This window comes from Ambystoma mexicanum, chromosome 4p (genome assembly GCF_040938575.1).
Source record: "Ambystoma mexicanum isolate Mex_15411 chromosome 4p, UKY_AmexF1_1, whole genome shotgun sequence".
NCBI lineage: Eukaryota > Metazoa > Chordata > Amphibia > Caudata > Ambystomatidae > Ambystoma > Ambystoma mexicanum.
In genome coordinates this window covers 577792425-577812596 of record NC_090927.1, presented here as the reverse complement: position 1 = coordinate 577812596, position 20172 = coordinate 577792425, and the positions used below count along the sequence as shown (strand labels likewise).

General features: G+C 49.7%; 1 protein-coding gene across 4 annotated transcripts in view; it reads right to left on the bottom strand.

Annotated features, from left to right (window-relative positions):
- Positions 1-20172, bottom strand: part of FBXO9 (F-box protein 9) — a 1471688-nt gene that overhangs the window by 649281 nt on the left and 802235 nt on the right. For all 4 annotated transcript variants that reach the window (XM_069606124.1, XM_069606121.1, XM_069606123.1 and 1 more), the window contains one exon: positions 8386-8500. In XM_069606124.1, the coding sequence (XP_069462225.1) occupies positions 8386-8500 (115 nt within the window). The remainder of the gene's footprint in view (positions 1-8385; positions 8501-20172) is intronic.

The window sequence follows — 20172 nt, the reverse complement described above, 5'->3', positions numbered from 1 at the left end:
TTCTTCCCCCGTACAGACGGCAGAATAGCCTTCAGGGCTAGCCTGACGGCCATCAGCTCCAACAGATTGATATGGAGTCTGGACTCCAACAGAGACCAACGACCGCTGACTCAAATTGTTGGCATGAGCTCCCCATCCCGTGAGGGATGCATCCGTCACAATCGTTACCTCCGGCCAGGGTAGCCAAAATAGAGCCCCCTTCATCAGATTGCCTTTGACGGCCCACCACAGAAGATCCTGGGTGACTGAGGGCAGCACCTGAACGGGATCCGACATCCTGCCGTAGGACTGCGAACACTGCATCTTGAGAGCCCATTGCAGAGATCTCATCCGCAACCTATCCTCTGGCACCAGTAGAATGCAGGATGCCATGAGGCTGAGCAACCTCAAGAACTCGAACGCCGGGAGACTCTGGGCATGTTGAAACTTGTGCACCATCTGCAGAATGTGATGAGCCCTCACCTGGGGAGGCGAACACAGACCCAGGGATGTGTTGAGCACTGCTCCGATATACTGGAGGCGCTTGGTAGGTGTCAAGTGGGACTTCTTTAAGTTGAGGAAGAAGCCCAGCTTGTGAAGGGAGTGGCAGGTGACTGACCGATGATCCAGGACTTGCTCGGGAGAGCGCCCCCTGATCAACTAATCGTCCAGGTAGTGGTAGACGTGAATCCCCTGCCTTTCCTGAGATACGCTGCCACCGCCACCATGAGCTTGGTGAAGACCCTCGGGGCGGAGGTCAATCTGAACGGCAGGACCCGAAACCGAAAATGCGAGTCGCCAACCGTGAACCTCAGGTACTTCTTGTGCAGGGGATGAATCGGCACATGAAAGTAAGCATCCTTGAGGTCGAAAGACACCAACCAGTCCTGAAGTTGAAGGGCCTGGAGGACTTCAGAGAGAGAGTAACCATCTTGAACTTGTCCTTCCCGAGGAGCTTGTTCAAACCACGCAAGCCCATGATGGGTCTCAATCCCCCGTCTTTTTTCGGGATCAAAAAATATGGGGAATACCATGCCTTGTTCCTCTCCGCTACAGGCACCAGTTCTATGATGCCATTCTCCAGCAGTGGTTGGATTTCCTGCGCAAGCAGCGGATCCGGACTCTTCAAAGAGAGCTTCCCCGGTGGATTGTCCTGAGGCCTCTGCCGGAAAGGAAGACAGTAGTCGTAGGCTATGATCTCCAGAACCCACACATCTGAAGTAATGGCACACCATTCTACAAGATGCTGCGCCAGCCTTCCCCCAACCGGCGAACCATGGGACATGACCTCATGACTGAGCTGAAGCGGCTGCAGCAGTGCCTGAGGACAAAGAGGCAACTGCCCGAGCGGCTTTGGCACCTCGAGTACCTTGTTTTCCAACTCTGGTACGCCTACGTTGGCCCCTTTGACTGGCAGCTTCCTTCGATCTACCAAAGGAAGAGTAGTATCAAGGAACCTCTCCTCCATTGCTGAGGTTGACGTTCTGCAGCGCTCAACGACTTCGCTGCATCTTTGGAGATCTGCAACTTCTCAAGGCTCTAGTCAGCCTTGCTGCCAAAAAGATGGTCACCATCAAAGGGCATGTTGAGAAGCCGGGACTGTACATCAGGAGCAAACCCAGACTTACACAACCACGCAAACCTGCGCATAAGGGTGCTCGCCGCCATTGACCGGCTGACACAGTCTGCCACGTCCAGACCCGACTGAACGCATTTACGCATTGCATCCGTGCCATCCTGAACGAGGGCAAGAAAACCATCCCGTTCCTCCCCTTCGGGAATATGTTTAGCCGCAAAGAAACACAATTCCACAGCGTGTGAGTGAATCTTGCCAAGGCACAAACGGAGCTGGCTGCCTTTAAAGCCATAACCCCCGATGAAAACACTTTCTTCGCCCAACCGTCAAAGCGCTTGTCGTCCCTATCCAGAGGGATGGTAGGGTAAGCAGCCTGCTTTGCTGGGGCCGTAGCCACCTGCACCACCAAACTCTCTGGAGTGGGATGCAAAGACAAGTAGCTGGGGTCGCCACTGGCTGGATGGTATTTTTTCGGTAGCAACTTATTCACTGCCGGGAGACTCTACGGAGCAGTCCAAGCCGCCGCCACTTTTCTTTGTAAGGCCATATGAAATGGCAGCACCAGGTCAGTGGGTGGACCTTGGTCCAAAATATCTGGTAGGTCATCCTGCAGAAAATCCACAGGTGGAGCAGACCACCCCAAGTACTCCATCACCCTCGACATGAGACGCCTGTACGACGACTCGGCGTGTGTACCAGGCTCAGGCCTGCCAAACTCAACCTCCGGAGAGGTGTCCAGACCACTGGCGTCATGTAAGGATTGACGCAGGTCTTCCATCTGGCTATGACCTGATAACAGGTCAACAGGAACCTCAGGAGGAACAAACCCCTCCACATCTGACCCTTCATCCACCTCGGAGATGTAATCCAAAGGCTGTAATAAATCCCTGGATGAGGGTTCAGAAAAAGGCTGAAACACAGGCTCCACCGATTTACTCAGGGCCTTCCTCGGGGTCTCCACTGGTCTCCGGGGCACCTCTGATAAAGCCTCCTCAAAAGGCATCGACTGAATCGGCGTCTATGTCTAGCGAGGCGACAACGGCTTCGACAACGGCTTCGAGACCGGAGCCCCGAGCGTGTCCTTCGACGGCCTCGGAGCCGATGGCATCGATGACTTCCTCGGAGGCGGAGCCTCGAGAGAGCCCTTCGACGGACATGGCGCCGACAGCGTCGATGCCTTCTTAGAAGGCCTCACAGGCGCCAACGGTCTCGTGGGCGACGAGGACCGGGACCTCCAGCGGGCATGGCAAGAGCGATCTACCTTGTCCGATCGGGACTTTGATGGCTCCCGATGATCGCGCCGACCGCCTGAGCCCGAAGGCTTGCAAGCGGTGGCCCTAGCGCGTTCCTTGCCGGCTTCTCTCGAAGGCACGGACGGAACGGAGCCCGGCGATTCGAAAATCGCCATCATCTCCTTGCGAAATGCGTCCCATTCCGCTGGAGATTAATGCTTGTGGGGACAAGCTACCTGCCGTCTGTCGGAGTCCTCGGACGAGGAAGGCGACCGGTGACAGCGCTTTCGAGGGTGCCTAGAAGAGGCAGAGGAATAGCGGGAACCACTCCGGGACGGAGACCCCCTGGACTTACGCCGACGCGGAGAGTCGCACCTCGAATCGTCGGTCGAAAGCCCAGCGTATTTTGACTTACGGGGTTTGGAAACCCTACCTACAGATAACTTCTTCTTCCACTCCCGCAAGGCCTTCGATGTCAAAGACTGGCAGACATTGTGCGGGTCCGTAAGCAACATCTTGGAACCACAGTCCCGGCAGTTCTTGAAGCCCGACCTCGGGGTAGAAGAAGACTAAGACATGATTCTCACAAACCAAGAACGAAGAACTGATTCAACAGGAGAAGAACTGAGGCACGCTGAGATTCCGAAGCGAACACGTTTGCGGAAAAAACAGAACTGAGGCTACGGGCGTCGTGCATCCTACTTATAACATCCAGGGACGTCGGCTCGACGGAGGCCATCGAGGGACAGCATATCAACGTCATCGACGCAGGACACCGAAAATCTTTCCGAAACAGCACAGCTGTGGTGATTACTGTCATAGATGTGGAATACGTTGGAGGAACCAATCCCCTCGAAATCTTCATTTCTTGCACTCTTTTTCTCAGTATGTTTGTCTTTCTGTTGGTTATTTTGTGTGATGTTACAATAACAAACAGTGACTTGTTTAGGATGGTTTTGAATAAGTGATATGTTATTAGTGGCTCCTCATCAAGGGGCTTAGGGAGTTCCGTGACGGAAAAGGAGTTCTTATACCAAAGAGGGGAGAATCTCCCTGTGAGGTCCCGCTTACCGCCACCTCCACCTCCAAGGGGAATGTTGCATTGCAAGCTCATCTCCCTAGCGTCCCATGGAAGGGCTCCCCCCTGGGGAGAAGTGATGAGATTGTGTGAATCATCACATCTGACAGATGTGATGATAGGAATATGTAAAGCTATTAAATTAGAATATTAATTTAAAAAAAAAACCTTTTCTAACAGATTCATTCCATTTCATTGTTGATGTAAGGCAAACTAAAATGTTTATATATAAGCCTATTAACTTGCCATTATTCGAAAAGGAAATTTGGTTTTATTATAAATAAGGATGCAAGTATTTTTCAATCCAATAATGTGGGGTATATAACATACTGATATGGTATTTATGCAAAGAATTAATTGTCTCAGTAATACACTTAAAATAAAGTTTGTTACTACGATGTGCATGTGTTGTGAGGGATCAGGAATGAGAGATGGCCACAAGTGGTAGTATTTTCAACATCAGAAATCTTTTTTAAAAGAAAAGGGTTGAATAAAGGCCTATTTTCTCCCTATCCTAAAGAAAGTTTCCCTATTTGGGAACTAAAACTAAAGATCATTCTGTGTCTTGTCGTCAAACTTAGATAAACCGTCCTTGTGTCCAAAACATATCTGACCCTCACACTAGAAATGAAACTAAGAAGTGTAAGTGTCTCTGATCTAGGTTTAGCCAACAACTGTTCAAATGTAAAGCAAATGGCTAGAGTCAACAAAAATAGTGTCTTCCAAGAATATGTCCTTGAATCCAGAAGATGGTTACATTCGCCTGGATTCTTTCAGAAAGGATGGTGGAAGTGCCTTTTCCAAACAATGTTTTTCTTAAGTACAACAAACGCTCCAAGGATGGCAAACGCGTCCTTTCAACACAGTGAGCCTCATTACGAGTCCGGCGGTAGCCGTGTCGGAAAAAACGGCAGGCTGCTGCCAGACCCGGAATGAATTACTGCCTGCGTGATTGCCGGAATCACTGGGGCATTACAATCCCGGTAACCCTGTAATTCCGGAGGCGTAATTCCGTTAATCCCCATTCCAATGGAGTCCGATAGGACTCCATGGCGATGGTGACAATGGAAACACTGGCACCGTAAGTAACGGTGCCAGTGTTTCCATTTCCATCTGCAGGCGGGTGGCTTTACTCCCGCCAGGTCAGACCTGGTAGGAGTGACACCACCAGCCTGCAGAACTCGTAGTCTGCCGGTGCCGAGACAACGGTGGCAGCGGTTTTACCGCCACTGTTTCCGGACCGGCAGGCTTGTCATGAGGCCCAATATCTTTCTAGAGATGGCAAAAGTCTCTCTTTTACACAACTTCTTAGGGATAACTTCCTGGTCTAATCTCCTGCCACAAATCCTTCACTAGATTCTTTAGATCCCCTGGTATACTCTATTGCCTGGTATCTATTCACTATGTCTTTTTCTTTCATATACTTCACAATGATTACCTGGTGTACTCCCCTGCCAGGAATCCCCCCTCTGGGTTGTATAGATCCCCTGGTATACTTTCCTGCCAGGTCTCTTTTCCCCAAAGGCTAAAGACCTGGTATACCTCCTTTACCAGGACTTCTTTCAATGCTCTCTTAGTCTTTGCAACAGCACAGTTGTACTCCTGCACCGTCTATACTTCATTGGCCTTAGATACTACTTGCTCCTACTTTCCCCGTATTGACATTTCATATAAGGAGATTTGTATAAATTCTATCTTTCAACTTCTTCATTAAACTTTTTCGAACTTTCCCCATATTGGCTTCTCAGAGACTTGAACACATTCTGCCTTTCAACTTTCCCATTAACATTTATCTGCTTGTAATAACATTTGCTCAAACTTTCCCCATCTTCACCTTTCATGCATGAGGATTTGTACAAATTCTGTCTCTACTTTACTTGCTTGGTATTCTAAATGAACTCTCAATATTTCATGTACCTGTCGGTATGCCCCGGGGTTCCCACAATCACTGCACCGATTCACTGAAAGCGTTTCCAACCTTTGCCACACTGCTGCAGTGAAGTCTTCACATGGGCATGGCGTCTCCTGCTTTGCAGACTCACTTTCAGCATTCCTGCCTGCTCCCCATTCACTTGCCGGTGAAGCTGTTGCTTTTCGGCATGATCGTGTCTTTGACAGCTTTGCTGTTGTTGCTGCCGGTTCTTTAGTGGCTCTTCTCTGGTGGCTGTCACACTTCTCTTGGTCTCCCGCCACTCCAGTAAGAAATGCTGACAAGTGGCATCTTGAAAGCATTGGCCTCCTCCTGCACTGTCCGTTCCCAGGTGACTGCTGTCTCCAGTGGTCCTGCTACCCGCTTCGCCCGCTCAGCTTTTCTTCTCTCCGACACCTGCTTCAAAGTGCAGCCATTTTTAAATGTCCTGCACAGCTGATCTCCCTCGAAACAACTAGTCTGTGTGTTTGGCTTGGAGTTTTTCAATCCATACTAACTCTTTCATCGTCTTCGTCTCAGTACCTGAGGCATTAAGGGAGTGGGATTCCATAGCATTCATAAGACTTCTAATGTGATTTTGTTTGGTATCTTTATTTGGGACAAAAACATCAGAGACAAAGGCTGAAAAATGTGAGTTGTGTGTTTGAGGTGCAAATGTTATTCTGCTCAGAGTGTTTTGCAGAAAGGGTTCTTTGGGTCCTACAACAGGAGGGACTTGTAAAGTGACAACATGACATCAGGAATTTAGGAATTATAGGGTTTTCCACATTTATAAGGGAAGAATACTGCCTCCCTCCTGATGGGGTCACCACATCTCCTCGACAGCCATTTCCTCCCATGTAATCCTACCTCATAATACCACCCCCAGGGTCAGGATAAGCTAGCGACTGCTGAACACTGGCCACATGGGGGGAGAGCTTTGGCTGGGGATCAGTGATGACTCCCACAGGATTAATCACAGTATTGCCATGTTTTTAATCTGTCTGTACCAATCCCTGATATAGACTTTTTCAGGAAAAGATAGACATCATTGTGAGTTTTAGAAGATATGGTTGATGACTGTGACGGCATCAGAGTGAGACAAACAGACAACAGATTCTGAATTAACAATAATACTTTATTAACTTAAATGTCAGAGTGGAAAAACACCTATCTTGCCCCATACTATAGTGGGATTTCCGGTATGCAGTGATTAGATCGACTAGAAAACAATTAATGAAATTTCAACGAATGAAAAAACTAATACCAAAGTAACTTATTTTTGGAAAAAAACAAAACATGGGGTTGGGAGTGTGAATAGTGGTTCTGGGGAAGGGGGGAAATTATTTTTTCTGTGAAAAGGTACAATGAGCTAAAGTGTGGCTGCGGACTCTCAAGTGTGTACCTTCCCAAAGAACAGGTCATTTAGACATGTTTGTTCTCGCAGCAGGGGCACCTAAGCCTATTTTATTTTTACTCTTCCTCGTCCCAGTACCAGAGTGGTTAAAGCACCTAGTCTTCATTACTCCCTGTTGCCTCTTCCTCGTCTCAGTACTGTTAGTAGCTATATATGAGGAAGTTAAGGGAGTGGACTCATAATACCCCTGGACTCTTAATTCCCCATGAAGGTGGGGGAAGGGTTGGCTATTAGTAGTCTCGCCCAAGGGCATCCCATTCCCAGTCCCCGCAGACACTCAACCCAGGTGATCCTACCTCGCTTGTCCACCCCTAGAGTTGGGATCCAAAAGTGATGGCCTTTCCCTGGCCACCTGCGCAGAGGTGCCATTGATAATAGGAGTGAGCTGAGCAGACCCATTTTAAATGGTCCATTGATTTTTAAGTTCATATTGGAGTTTGGCTTGACACTGATGCATCTAATATGATAAGAATCAGGTTGTTTGTGGAATAAATGGATGATTAGAGGAATGTTGTCTTATTACTGCTAAAACGAATTAAGATACACTAAACAAATATTTGTCACTGTGTTTTTCATAAAATCATGATTTTCCTGTAAGCAAGTATGGAAAATCTGTAATCAACAGCAATCATCTCAAATGGCTTTCAAAAATCCTATCTCTACAGAAGGCACACACAAAAAAGTTCTTGTCCCTTATATTGTACATGGATAGAGGACATTAGTTAGGATATTGTGATGCGACAGTCTTAGCCACGTTAAGAAAGTAGACACCCTGATGTCAGCCTGTGCTTAAAAAATTAAATAATTGGCCTTTGATTGCATTCCCTTGCCCAAACTTGGGGGGAAGGGGGATCCAGTTCTGAATCTTGGCATCACCCTGTAGTCTTGACATGCAATGCAAAGGCTGCAGAGGGGCTCTGTAGTACGATCACCATTAAAGGGGACCAGAGTTTGCGTCTTCAGGGTTTCTGACTCTTTACATTAGAACGAACCTGGTTACATTCATTGTATTGTTTGAAAGTACAGCACTAGGTCAACATGGCAGATATCCAATAATGAAACACAATATTTACTGGAATATTTATAATGTGGCAAACAGACAAAAGAATTCTGGCAATTAAATTGCATAGGTTTAATTTTTCATATCCCACAATGTTTCTCAATTATGTCGAGCTTTGAAAGTCAATACTCTACCTTGCACAAATGTAAAATCCTTTACAGACAAGCGATAACTGTTCTAGTGACCGCAGATCCAGATCACTAGAAACCACCCATCGGAAAATGTACACGATGACCTCCAGAGGAATCGCTGCAAATACAAATTTTGAACATAGCATTGACAAAATGGCCTTGTGCTGTATTTCCTTGATCTAATTAATATTAGCACAGCTATATTTGGTAGTAGAATTGGTAGTCATGATATAATGAAGTTAAGATTTCCCTATAACTGACTCCTAAAAACATACATTTTAACATAAATAATACACATATCTACACAAGTACATATGGACACATTTCTACATTTTCTCACCTGAAGGAGCAATTTCCATATATTTTCACAAGAGATGCAGCCGATAGAGCTGCAAGAGGCTCTGTCTGTTTCATCTGAGAAAGTGCCTCTGTCATTCACCAGGGTCATGAACCTGCTCAAGCATGCTCAGATGACAATGCATGTGGGCATCTTGGGCTGAAAATGTGTTCATATGCACTGAAGCAAGTGCCTTTGTCTGTGGGTGGTGGGGATCTGCGTGAAATTACTGAGTGGAAAAGTCAGACCACCAAAAGTCTGTTTCTTTTTTTCTCGCATATATATATATGTCGGGGGAGACCCCCCCCCCCCCACCGTACATCTATACATTTTTTATTGACTTTACCCCCCCCCCTTGACATATACATATGAAAATAAATGGGGGGGGGGTCAGACTTTTGTGGTAGGACTTTTATACTTGGGTAATTTCGTCCCAAAACTGGTGGCACCAGAATTGGAGATTTCAACACTCAGTCTGGGAAGTAAGAAGCCACAAGAGCTGTGGGGCTGATCCTGCCCAGCAATTATCTCCTATTGCTTATTATTATTAAAATCATCATTATTACTACTACTTTTTCTTCCACACATTAATAATAATGTGTGCAATATAAAGTGTTCATCAGAGTAAACTGCCTAATGTACAGTGTTAGGACCTATTTTCTATACTCTGGCCTGGTGGACAGATGTACAAAAGGCCACCCTCCGCAGTATGTGAAAAAGAATTAGGTCAATGAAATTAGGTCAAATCAGCAGTAGGTCACGCTTTTTAGGTCAAACAATGCATATCCTGAAAAATTACTACTAACAGGTAGAAATATCCGGCAACACTAATAAAAGATTACATATATACAGCCACTAAAGTAGGGCATAATACAAATCAAACTCCTGTAAAAGAAAGTGCAGATTAGTGTTATCTACTACAGGTTCACAGAGAATTAACCCTAACTTCAAAAGTCCTTCACTAAGTTGTCTGGGGCTTTATGCCCAAAAGTTCAAGAAAGTTCTGACAGTTTGTGATGTAGGAAATAAAATGAAGGTATGGTCACTGGGGTCCAGTGAACAGTTCCAAGGGTTAGAGGACAGTGTATAATAGAAGTGTCCCCAATTTTCGGAATGCTTGCGCCAGCAAGCTATGGTAAAACCAAAGTATAGTAAAGGTTTTGTAAAAGTTAGGAAAACTTTTAAAAGGAGTTTAGGGGTAGGTAAGAACCACTGTAACTTACCCCCTCCCCCCGAACTCCGATTCTTCCCAGGACTTGGCATGTCAATGGAAGAAAGGTCTGAGGTTGTTTTTACCACTGTCAGCTTCAGTCCTGGATACACAGGGGTTGCAGTATCAAGCTGATCTCCGGTTGTTGTCTTTCACTTATGTAAGGCCTCTCTGATAAAAAATGCAGAAAAACACGATGCAGGACCACTCTCAGGACTGGACTCGAGGCAGGTAAATTGTTTCTGATGGTGGTCACTGCAGCACGGCGACGCAAAGGGCCTCACTTGTCGCAGTCAGACTTTCCCTCCTATCTCGGGTCCCCTTGAAGCTAGGAGGCTGGAATTTTGCCGAGTTAAGTCTTGTAGGACAAGCTGAGGATCCCCCAAGTTCCAGGCCTCAACTCGGAACAGTGACGTCGGCAGCACAGTAGTCCAAACTCAGATCTGATCAGCCACAGGACGGTCCTGGGACACTTCCAGAAGGCTCGTTTTTGCAGGGTACCGAGCAGATGTCAGGAATGGATGTTCCCTCCAACTTCAAGTGTCACAGTTCCTTCGCAGAACTGCTGAAGAGCACGAGCAAGACGGGGCTCCACCAGAACAGCAACCAGAAGTTGGTCGCCAGGCCTTCTTCAGACAGTTCTCCGGTCTCTTCACAGGTCTCAGAGCTGGACAGGAGCCTTGGCTCCTTCAGGTTACTCAAGGATCTCTCAAGAATGGGTGCAGGGGTCTTCTTATCCTAAAAGCCAGGTAAGAGCCGAAACTCCCATTAGCCAATAGCAGGACTAGGCACACTCACACCACAGCAGTAGTCCAACCAGGACAACTGGCGGGAACACTTATGCATATCACTCAGACACACTGAAACAAGTTTGTGGATTGGGACCAGACAGTCCCAGTCCACATCCTGCCATCAAACATGCATAGTCCTCCAGTAGCCTGCCAAAATCTGCTTTCCCCGGCACTGGACATCCATATAAGGATTTTCCTGGGTTTACAGGCCAGGACGAAGGCTAAAAGACAAGATGGCCAAAGGACAAGCGAAAAACCATGTGGCACGCCCATGTTTGGACACTAGCCACCAGTTAATAGCCAAACACAGTAAACGCTGTAAGGCTAAAACAAAGCACCAAAAAATGGTAAAATGTCACTGCTGCCACCAGCTTGTCCTTTTAGCATCCCTAGAGAAACCTAAAACATTCTGAGTGTTATATGGCAAAACAAAAAGTGTACCCAATTGTACTGTGTTGTACGATGCATTGTACAATGGTAAAAAGTTACCACAGGTGACAAGTTATTAAAAGTACTAACAAAGTCGCAAGACTAAGGGAAACCATGTTTCCCAGTACTGACAGCCTGAAGGTCATGTCAGTTTCCCCCTAACATATAAGCAAAAGGCAGTGTAGGGAAGCTTAAAGTTTCACTGCACTGTAGAAAGTACAGGTCATGATCAAAAGTAAAAGTTATGGATCCATAAAAATGGAAGGAAAGGTGCAGTAAAGAGAAATCTTTCCTAACATACAGCAGTAATTGACTACCCATCAGGACATAATACCTACACTTAAACCATGACACGAAGATTGAAGCAAGGTACTAGTAGTCTAGGGGAACTGGTTGAGGCTGTGAAATGTCATTATTTGCCTGCATTCACAGATTAATCTAGTTTGATCCGTCTGCAATGATCAATGCATGCAGGATTGCTTAAACTGCTTTCAGGTGCTGTAATCCAAGGATCTGTAAAATATCAGCCTTCTCCTCCCCAATTCTCTTTTCCTGTTAGTTTACAACCCCACTGGCTCTTCATGTAAAGACTTGCTATTGGTGCTGTGACAAGGTCATTAACCAAACCTTGTCACGAGGGGATTGGAACTGGTGGTGGAAGGCCTTCCAGAGCCAGTCCAACTCTTCAGGTGGATCCTGGCAGCAGAGAGAAGATGCCAATTGGTGCCCCCGTGCAAGACTTCTTGCATGCAGACCCTTGGCTCCTACCATGCCTCTTGAACAAAATGCTCAGGGTGTTATTTTTGCAGATAAAATGCAAGAGTGTTAGCCTGAGAACTACAAAAAAAGAATGTAACAAAGAGGCAGATATAACCCACATCAGAAACAGAAATGCTTCAGCACTACTGAGAGGCCATCACATGAAGAAGAGCCACTAGAACAATCTCGAAGGACAAGGCTGTGGTGTTGAGCGACGCAGGAGACACTGCCTGACTATATATAGCACGCTTCGCTATGTCTACGCTTCCGTGCCTATACGAACCGAGGCACGGACCCTCTGCGGCAAAGCCCTTGCAGGTCAAGGCCGCGTTGTTGAGTGGTGCAGGTGTTTGGCAGCAATGGGGTAGCGGCGCAGAGAGTGAGTGCAGAGGACCTCACCCTCCTGTCTGTGGCTACCAGGTAAGAAGGTGCTGGGGAGAGTTAGCTTGCTAACACTCCACACAACCCCCCTGACCTGGTATCCCTTCTCACTCTTGCACTCGTGCTGTTTCTCCCCACAACCTGACTTTGCACCCCCACCCTATCTCCACACCCCCTGCTTTTGCACTCCCTCACAACTCTAAGCTGCATTTGTCCCGCTTACTTTAGGTTGCGTTCACTCCCTCACAATGTAGGCTGCATGTGCTCCCTTGCAACGTAGACTGCATGCACGCTCTCTCCACTAGGCTGCAAGCACCCCACCTTCACTCATCTGCTGCACTTCCCGCATTCCCAGCTGGCCCTTTCCCTCCCCTCCTCTTAGCTCACTCCACATATCTTCTGTGTACTGTTTTTGTTTCTCCAGGGTTGTTTGCTTACATTGCACTGCCTACATCCCTGCTGTGTTCATTCTTAACTTCTAGGTTCCTTTGGCAAATGACTTTTGTCTATGCATTGCATCTGATGTTCTTTCCATTGTTCTGTCCTTTTTATGCCCCTCCTACTTCTGCCCCCCCTCTTAGTATTCCCCTCCACCTGCCAGCTTCCCAGTGCTACTCCACCCCCCCTCCATGCTTGGGCTCCACCCTCCCCCTCCATTCCCCCCCCCTTTACCTCTCTGCTCCCTCTATGATACTCTTTGTCTCACCTATATTCTCTAACTGCTTTTCCATCGACTATCCTATCCCTCTCACTAAGTGAAGACTCCCTATAGCTGATGCCTACACCAGTGCTTCCTCCAGACAGACCCTTACTGATATCCTCTTTGTCGTTCCCTCTCCAGGCCTATGGACCCTCATATGGTCTCTTGTTCCCTCTCATTTTTCCTCTTTGGCTATTAATGGTGGCACCCGGTGGGACGCCCTCCTGGCACCTTTCCACTCCTCCAAGACCATCATTAGGGTCTACCTAAACGACACTGTTGTGGTCTAAGGCTCTCAGGCCAACCTCCTCCTTTGATAGATGCTTCCCGCGCCTTTTCAACTTCCTTTATCCTCTCTGGCTCCTCTTTTGCCTCTACTGCTTCTCCGGCCACCCTGTTGCCTTCTTCCTCCACCACTCACCACCTCCTCCTCCCTGGCTACCTTGCCTTCTCCTCCTTGCTCTGGCACCTGCAACACTTCTGCAGGGCGTACAAGTCCTTCAAATGGGGCAACCTGCTCCACATTGCTACTCTCACTCAGCTGTCAAACACTCCTATCTGCCGTCTCCTGGAAGTCGGCGATTTGGATGTACTCCGTCTGATTTGAATGCCTGGTTTTTTGAGGTTTTTTTGCCTCTAGTACCCCCCACCGCGGGCCAAGCCGACTTCAGCACGGCCACCTACCTTCTCGGTCATCTGACCCATGAAGCGCATATCAGCTGAGGCTTTCGCCACTACTTTCTCTCCTCCTTCTGCACCTTTGGCTGACTCACAACCTGACACAGCCCTATCCAATTTCATCTTTCCATCTCCACCACTCTTGATGTACTTGCCTGTCATGAGGATCTGCTTGGAGCCCAAATCCAAGTGCAACTCTTGCTAAGACTCCAACCTCATCACCCTCAAATGCAAGTTCAGGGTGGCTGAGAGAAAGTGGAGGGCATCAGGTGTACCCTCTGACAAACTGGCCTGCCGACAGCCCCAAAGGCAATACATACCCTCTGTCCTCACCTGTGGCATCCAACAACTCGGCCGAACTCTTCAAAATCTGCAAGGAGCTGGCCAATCCTGCTGCAATCTCTACCTCTCGTTCCCTCCCAGTCACTCTGTACGGCCCTGGCTTCTCTCAGTCTCAGTCTCAGTCTCAGTCTCAGTCTCTCTCTCTCTCTCTCTCTCTCTCTCTCTCTCTCTCTCTCTCTCTCTCTCTCTCTCTCTCTCTCTCTCTCTCTCTCTCTCTCTCTCCCCCTCTCTCTCTCTCTCTCTCTCTCTCTCTCCTCCCCCTCTCTCTCTCTCTCTCCTCCCCCTTCTCTTCCTTTCCCTTGTTCACCCCAGACAACGTTTATAGACAAGTCTGATCTATGAAAGTCTCGTCAAAACAGGTTCTCCCCTGTTCATCCAGAACAACCAAGGATCCCATCGACACCCTTGCTCCAGCCTTGGCCGATTTCTGCATTCACTCCTTTGCTACTGGAACCTTCCCCTCCCCCTTAAGCACTCCCTTGTGCACCCCCTCCTAAAGAAGCCCTCTGCCGATCCTTGCTCTCCGGCTATTGCCTGATCTCCATCACTTCTGTCCTGGGCAAACTCTTGGAAAAGCTGGCCATCTCCCAGCTTAATCTGCACACTGAATCTGTTGTTTGTCTCCACGACCACCAGTCTGGTTTCAGAGCTGCCAGAAACACGGAAACTGCTCTCCTGTACACCTGTGAAGGTCTGCTCTCTAACCTTCCTTCTGTCCTCAGTCTCCTCGATCTTTCTTCTACCTTTGATACGGTCAACCCTGCCATCCTGCTCAATCTCCTCTGTGATAAGCTGGGTATCACTGAGCAGGCCCTGGCCAGGCTGACCATCTTTCTCACAGGTTCAACTGGGGTCTTTCCTCTCTTCTCGCTCTACTTGTGGTGTGCCCCAGGGGTCTAACCTTTCTCCCTGGCTTTTCAACCAATACCTAGCACCTCTTGCCCACCGCATCGCTGCCTTTTGCCCCAACTTTCAGTGCTATGTGGCTGACACCAAGCCCTCCTTCAGGCTCCCCTCAGCCACCTCTTCTCTCATTCTAGATTGTCTGGCCGCAATTCAGGAATGGTGTGCCACTTGCCATTAAGACTGGGATCCTCCCCTGTGGAACACCAGCTCCTTTCCTCTCTCTCTCTCTCTCTCTGGCCACCCACTCTGGGCCCTCATCCTGCTCCTACCTGTGAGCCTAAGAACCTTGGGGTCATCTTCGACTCCACCGTCTCCTCCTTTCCACACATCTCTGAAGTCTCAAAGAAGTCAAACATTCAGCAGCACCTCCTCAGAGGTATTCTTTTTCTCATTTTCTGCCAGAAGCTCACTGTCTCCAGAGCTCTAGACTGGACTACCACAACAGCCTCTTTCTAAATCTCCCTGCCTCTACTCCCGACTCATAAAACGTATCCATAACAGGACTGCAAGACTTCCCTTGGCCTCAAGCCCAGGCATCATATCTCTCCAGCTCTGAAATCCCTCATTGGCTCCCAGTGACAGCAAGGATCAAGTTCAAGAACGTCTGCCTCATCCACAAGGTTTTCTGGGGCCAGGGACCGCACTACCCTCCAACTCTCTCATACTAAACATCTCCCTTCTCGAGCTCTCCATTCATCCACCTCCAACTCTCTGAGGATCAGTCGCTTTTCCAAGCAGAGAGTTGGGGGCAGATCTCCATCTCTGGCTGGGGCCTTCCTCTGGAGCAGCCTCACTACCTCTCTCAAACTTGAGCCGAACCACCTCTGGTTCCGGAAGCAACTCAAGACCTTCCTCTTTGCTTCTGCTTTCTCTCTTCCTCTCCCCTGCTTATATCCCGACTGCTCCACGCACTGGTCACCTGGCACCCTTCTGAACTTGGGCCCAGCCTCCTGCATGACCAGTTGCACTGTGCACTGCCTCCCAGCTCCCCCAGCACTTGTGGTCTGTATCTGCAACCCTACAGTCCATTCTCTCTGCACTTATGAGTCACTTGTGCGAGAAATCTGAGGGTATTCTCCCAAGTAGACCTCGAGAATCCCGTATTCAGGAGGCCGGAAAGGGCTGGCGCTCTCAGATCCCAACCCTAGGGGTGGAAGAGCGAGGGAGGATCACCTGGGTAGGGGAGCCCAGGGTTGTGCTTGGGGAAATGCCCCAGATGAGACACAGTATTATACCAGGGAAGGAGGGGAGGGGAGGGCGAGATCCCTGAGACCTTTGTAGCTTGTACTACATCTGTCTCCCTTCCTGCCAATGGATCTCTCTTGCCCAGATCCAACGACACCTAGGAAACCAAACCCTGTTGCACTTGGAAACTATCTCTCCCAGAATACCTGTTTCTGACATGTCCCAACACACGGGTCAGGCAAAGTCAGGCAATTGACCAGAACCACACACACACCTGACGGCGCTTTCCTTAATCCCACAGTTATAAAAGGTGGAGCACAAGAGCACACATCAAGCAAGGCAGACCACACGACAAGACAGCTATTCCAGGGTGGCAGTTCAAGAGGAGGAGAAATGCGGCGAGAACCGAAAGAGTGACAAAAAAAGAAGAGGCCTTGCACTTTCCTTCCACACAGGCTTTGCGAATCTGGGTGTGTTGCAGCAGATGTCAACGTTACACAGAGCTCTCCTACACTGAAAATCTGGACAGGGAGAGAAGCTTGCAGCCGTGGTACCGGCCTTAAGGCCCAGAGACAAGAAAAGCCAAGCGGTTCATCACAGCCGGTGAGTCGAGGGGAGAACCGATAAGAAACCGAACTGTGTTAAACTAAAATTGCAAATTGAGGTTAAATCAAAGTACTGTTAACTCCTAAGGGGAAAATCAGCTGCAGAGGGGTCCAGCACCACGTGGTTGCTCATTCGAGACACTCTGGTTAATTTCCCCATTGTTTAAACTACTGATACCAGAAGGCCTTGGGAAAGCCGCAAGAAAAAGACAAAGTGGTCATACAGGAGTCTTGCAAAACCCCCTGTGCAGTCAAAAGTCTTTGCACATAATTGGAAGCCAAGGGAGACGAATCCTGCGTAGTGAGAAATGAGAAGTAACTGTGTGGTTGGCAAGAGTGAAACTGACGGAGGGATGCCAACAAAAAGGGGTAAAGCATGATGCCCCAATGAATATTGTGTTGACAAGGGTGAACCTGGCAGAGGGATGTCCACAGTGGAATGTGAATAAAAGCCATAGTGAACCTGACGAAGGGAGGCTGACATTCAATGGAATAAAAGCCTTAGTGAACCAGATGGAGGGAGGCTAACATTTGAGAAGGACCCGAGCCGGGAAATGGGGGATCCAAGGGTGAAAAGGCCATCACCCAATGACACATGAATACCACAGGCAAAATCATTTGAAATACCACATTCGAGGCAGGCGTGGCTTGGAGCCATGGCAGACGGAGAGGCTCTGTGAGAGCTCCCGGCCAGTGCCACGCGCCAAATCGCAAAGCTTGGGTGAGACGGTCATCTGAAGTCTCTCATCCGGCGTAGCCCATAGCGGAGATCATGCTGCACTTATGGGCCAACCGACAAGGCGGTACCACAGAGGATCCGCATCAGGGTGAGGACAAATCGATCCCCAATGAGTGGCAACGCCGGAAATCGTAGCTGAGCAGCAGCGAGGAAGGTGCAGAGGTCAGAGCGGCAAACGTCTCCAGTGAGGAGAGCGCGGAGGGAAGACGTCAGCTGCATCCCAGGTAGCCCTGGACCTGTGAAGGCCATTGAACCGAGGGCAAGCCACCCCGGACGCACCGCCCCCGAAGGCAGGCTCCGGCCCACCCAGCAGCGACCCAGCACCGGCAGCACTAGCAGACCGCCCGCCCCACAAGAAGCTTTGCCACGCACCACACCATCCGGGCGGCACAGCAACAGGCGGCTGAGCGGGACATGGACCGACCCGGCAGTGGCAACACCAGGATCAGAGTGGCGTGGAGAAGCAGCAGAGGGTCCATCCTCTCCCCAGGGGAGACCCACGGAATCCTGGACCTCTGAGGAGCGCAACAGCAAGGGCAGCCTACCCAGGCCCGAGGGGGGGCTACAATCCTACATGAAGGCTGAAGGAGGTCGAAGGGGCTGTCATATCGAACACCAGTGGCCCCAGCAGACTACTGACACCCAAGCGCGGCTGGAGCTGTCCACATCCGGAGGGAACAGACAGGAGCAGCCGTGAACGAACCCACGGAGCTGAGTGGGAGCGCCATTCAGGGCCAGTCCCCAGCAAGACCTCACATAAAGTGACTCAAAGTCACATAGAACAGTCCAACACCCTGGTGGAGATCCCTGCTCCCTCCTTCAGCTACTGGGGTCCAGGGGATCCCCAACACCTGGACCCCACAAGTAGCCTCCGGCACTCACTGAGGGGCACCACCCAGCAGAGTTCCGGGAGGTGTAGCGAAGCAGCACAGGTGAAATAACACTGACGGCTCCTCCTGGCAGGCCACTCCAAGCAGCAGCACACTCTCATCCACGTCGGGGGCCCCTCTGCTCCCCCCTTGTGTAGCAGAGGAGCTACAACCAAGGGAACAAAGCCACCCATCCAAACAGAGCCTGGGGATACTGGCCCCAGAGGCGGGACAAACCACAGCAACTCAACCCCACGGCTGCAACAGCCAAACCAGCTGAACAACATACCGGCCAACTGACCACTCAAATTACTCCCCACCACACAGGGATCCCCACGCCAGACACCCCCAGCAGCAGCTCCCATGAGCCAAGGCAACACTCCAAATACCAACCCCAGGGAGCCCGCAATGTGCCCGCGACAGGACAAGGGAACACCTCGGCCAGTGTCCGGATCCCAGCCTGGACTCCCAGCCTGTGAGGGCGTGCGGGGGGGCTCAAAGCTCTGGCCTGGGTGCAAGTTGGCCCACACAATGGCGAAGAAACTGTCCAAACAAACGGACATTGCAGCCCTGCTGTCAACCCCGGCACCAGAAAGGTGCAGAAGAGGCGACCGCCCAGAAAATGCAGAGGCAAACACTGAAGATACCCGCACAGAGCCACCCCGAGAGACTACAGTTCAGGCGGTCACAAAAGCAGACCTGCAGGATCTCCTATCAGCGCTCACCGAAGATTTCCAGAAGGGCACTGAACAGGTGAAAAGCATACTAACAGTCTTGAATGAGAGAGTGGGGGAACTGGAGACGAGGACGGTAGGAGTGGAGAACACCCTATGTGAGCACAATTATGAGATTGAGAAGGGGGCAGACAGACTGACCGCATTGGAAGCCAGATGCGAAGCACTAGAATTCAAGCAGGAGGAGGCAGAGAACCACTCCCAACGCAACAACATACGCCTGAGAGGAGTCCCAACCTCCATCCCAGACACGACCTACAACGTTATGTGAGTGACCTCTTTCGCTTCGTCCTAACCATCCCGGATGACTCTCCCTTGGTGATGGACAGAGTCCACAGAACCAGAACAAGATCTAACACCAACACCCCACCAAACGTCCTTGCAAGACTTCATTACTTTAAAGTCAAGGAGGAAATCATGCAAGAAGCAAGAAGCTCCCCCTGCATACTCTTCAGGGACGCCTCCATCTCCTTATACCAGGACCTTGCCGCTATCAGGAAAAACTTGAGGCCAGTCACGGAATGGCTAAGGGAAAGAGGCATCACATATCGCTGGGGGATCCCCACATCGTCGACCTTACCCTGGGAGGGCAGTCCCCGACATGTACACACAGTGAATAAAGCTGAGAAACTACTGCATCCAGCGGGTGGGGGGGAAGACTTCCGACGGGGGCAAGCCCTCAGAGTGGGAGGAACCACAGGATTCCCGCCGGTCCTGCTCTTGTGTAGTGAGGCAGCGTCGAAGAATCAGAGGCCCAGCACTCAAGAGTAAGTGGCCTAACAAAGTCAGCTAGGACCAAGACTCTCACTCAGGGGAGCCAGCCCCTCGGAACCCCCCAGCTGGGAATTCAGACATCGGCCATGGTCTCTGATCGTGCAAGGCACGCCGCAAAGATCGCACCCAACTTTCACCACTCAACAGCAGAGGCCGAAAGGTCTCCATTTCAGTTGGCAGCGTTGGTACAGCCAGAGGCCCCGTTGGTCGTAGGCTGGCCCAGATAACCACATTTTTTTTTTAACGGGGGGGGCGGGAGCAGCACCCACAACTCGCAAGCCTGACTCAACGGGATGACAGCGCCTACTAAGGACATCACCATGATCACTTGGAACGTTCAAGGTTTAAACT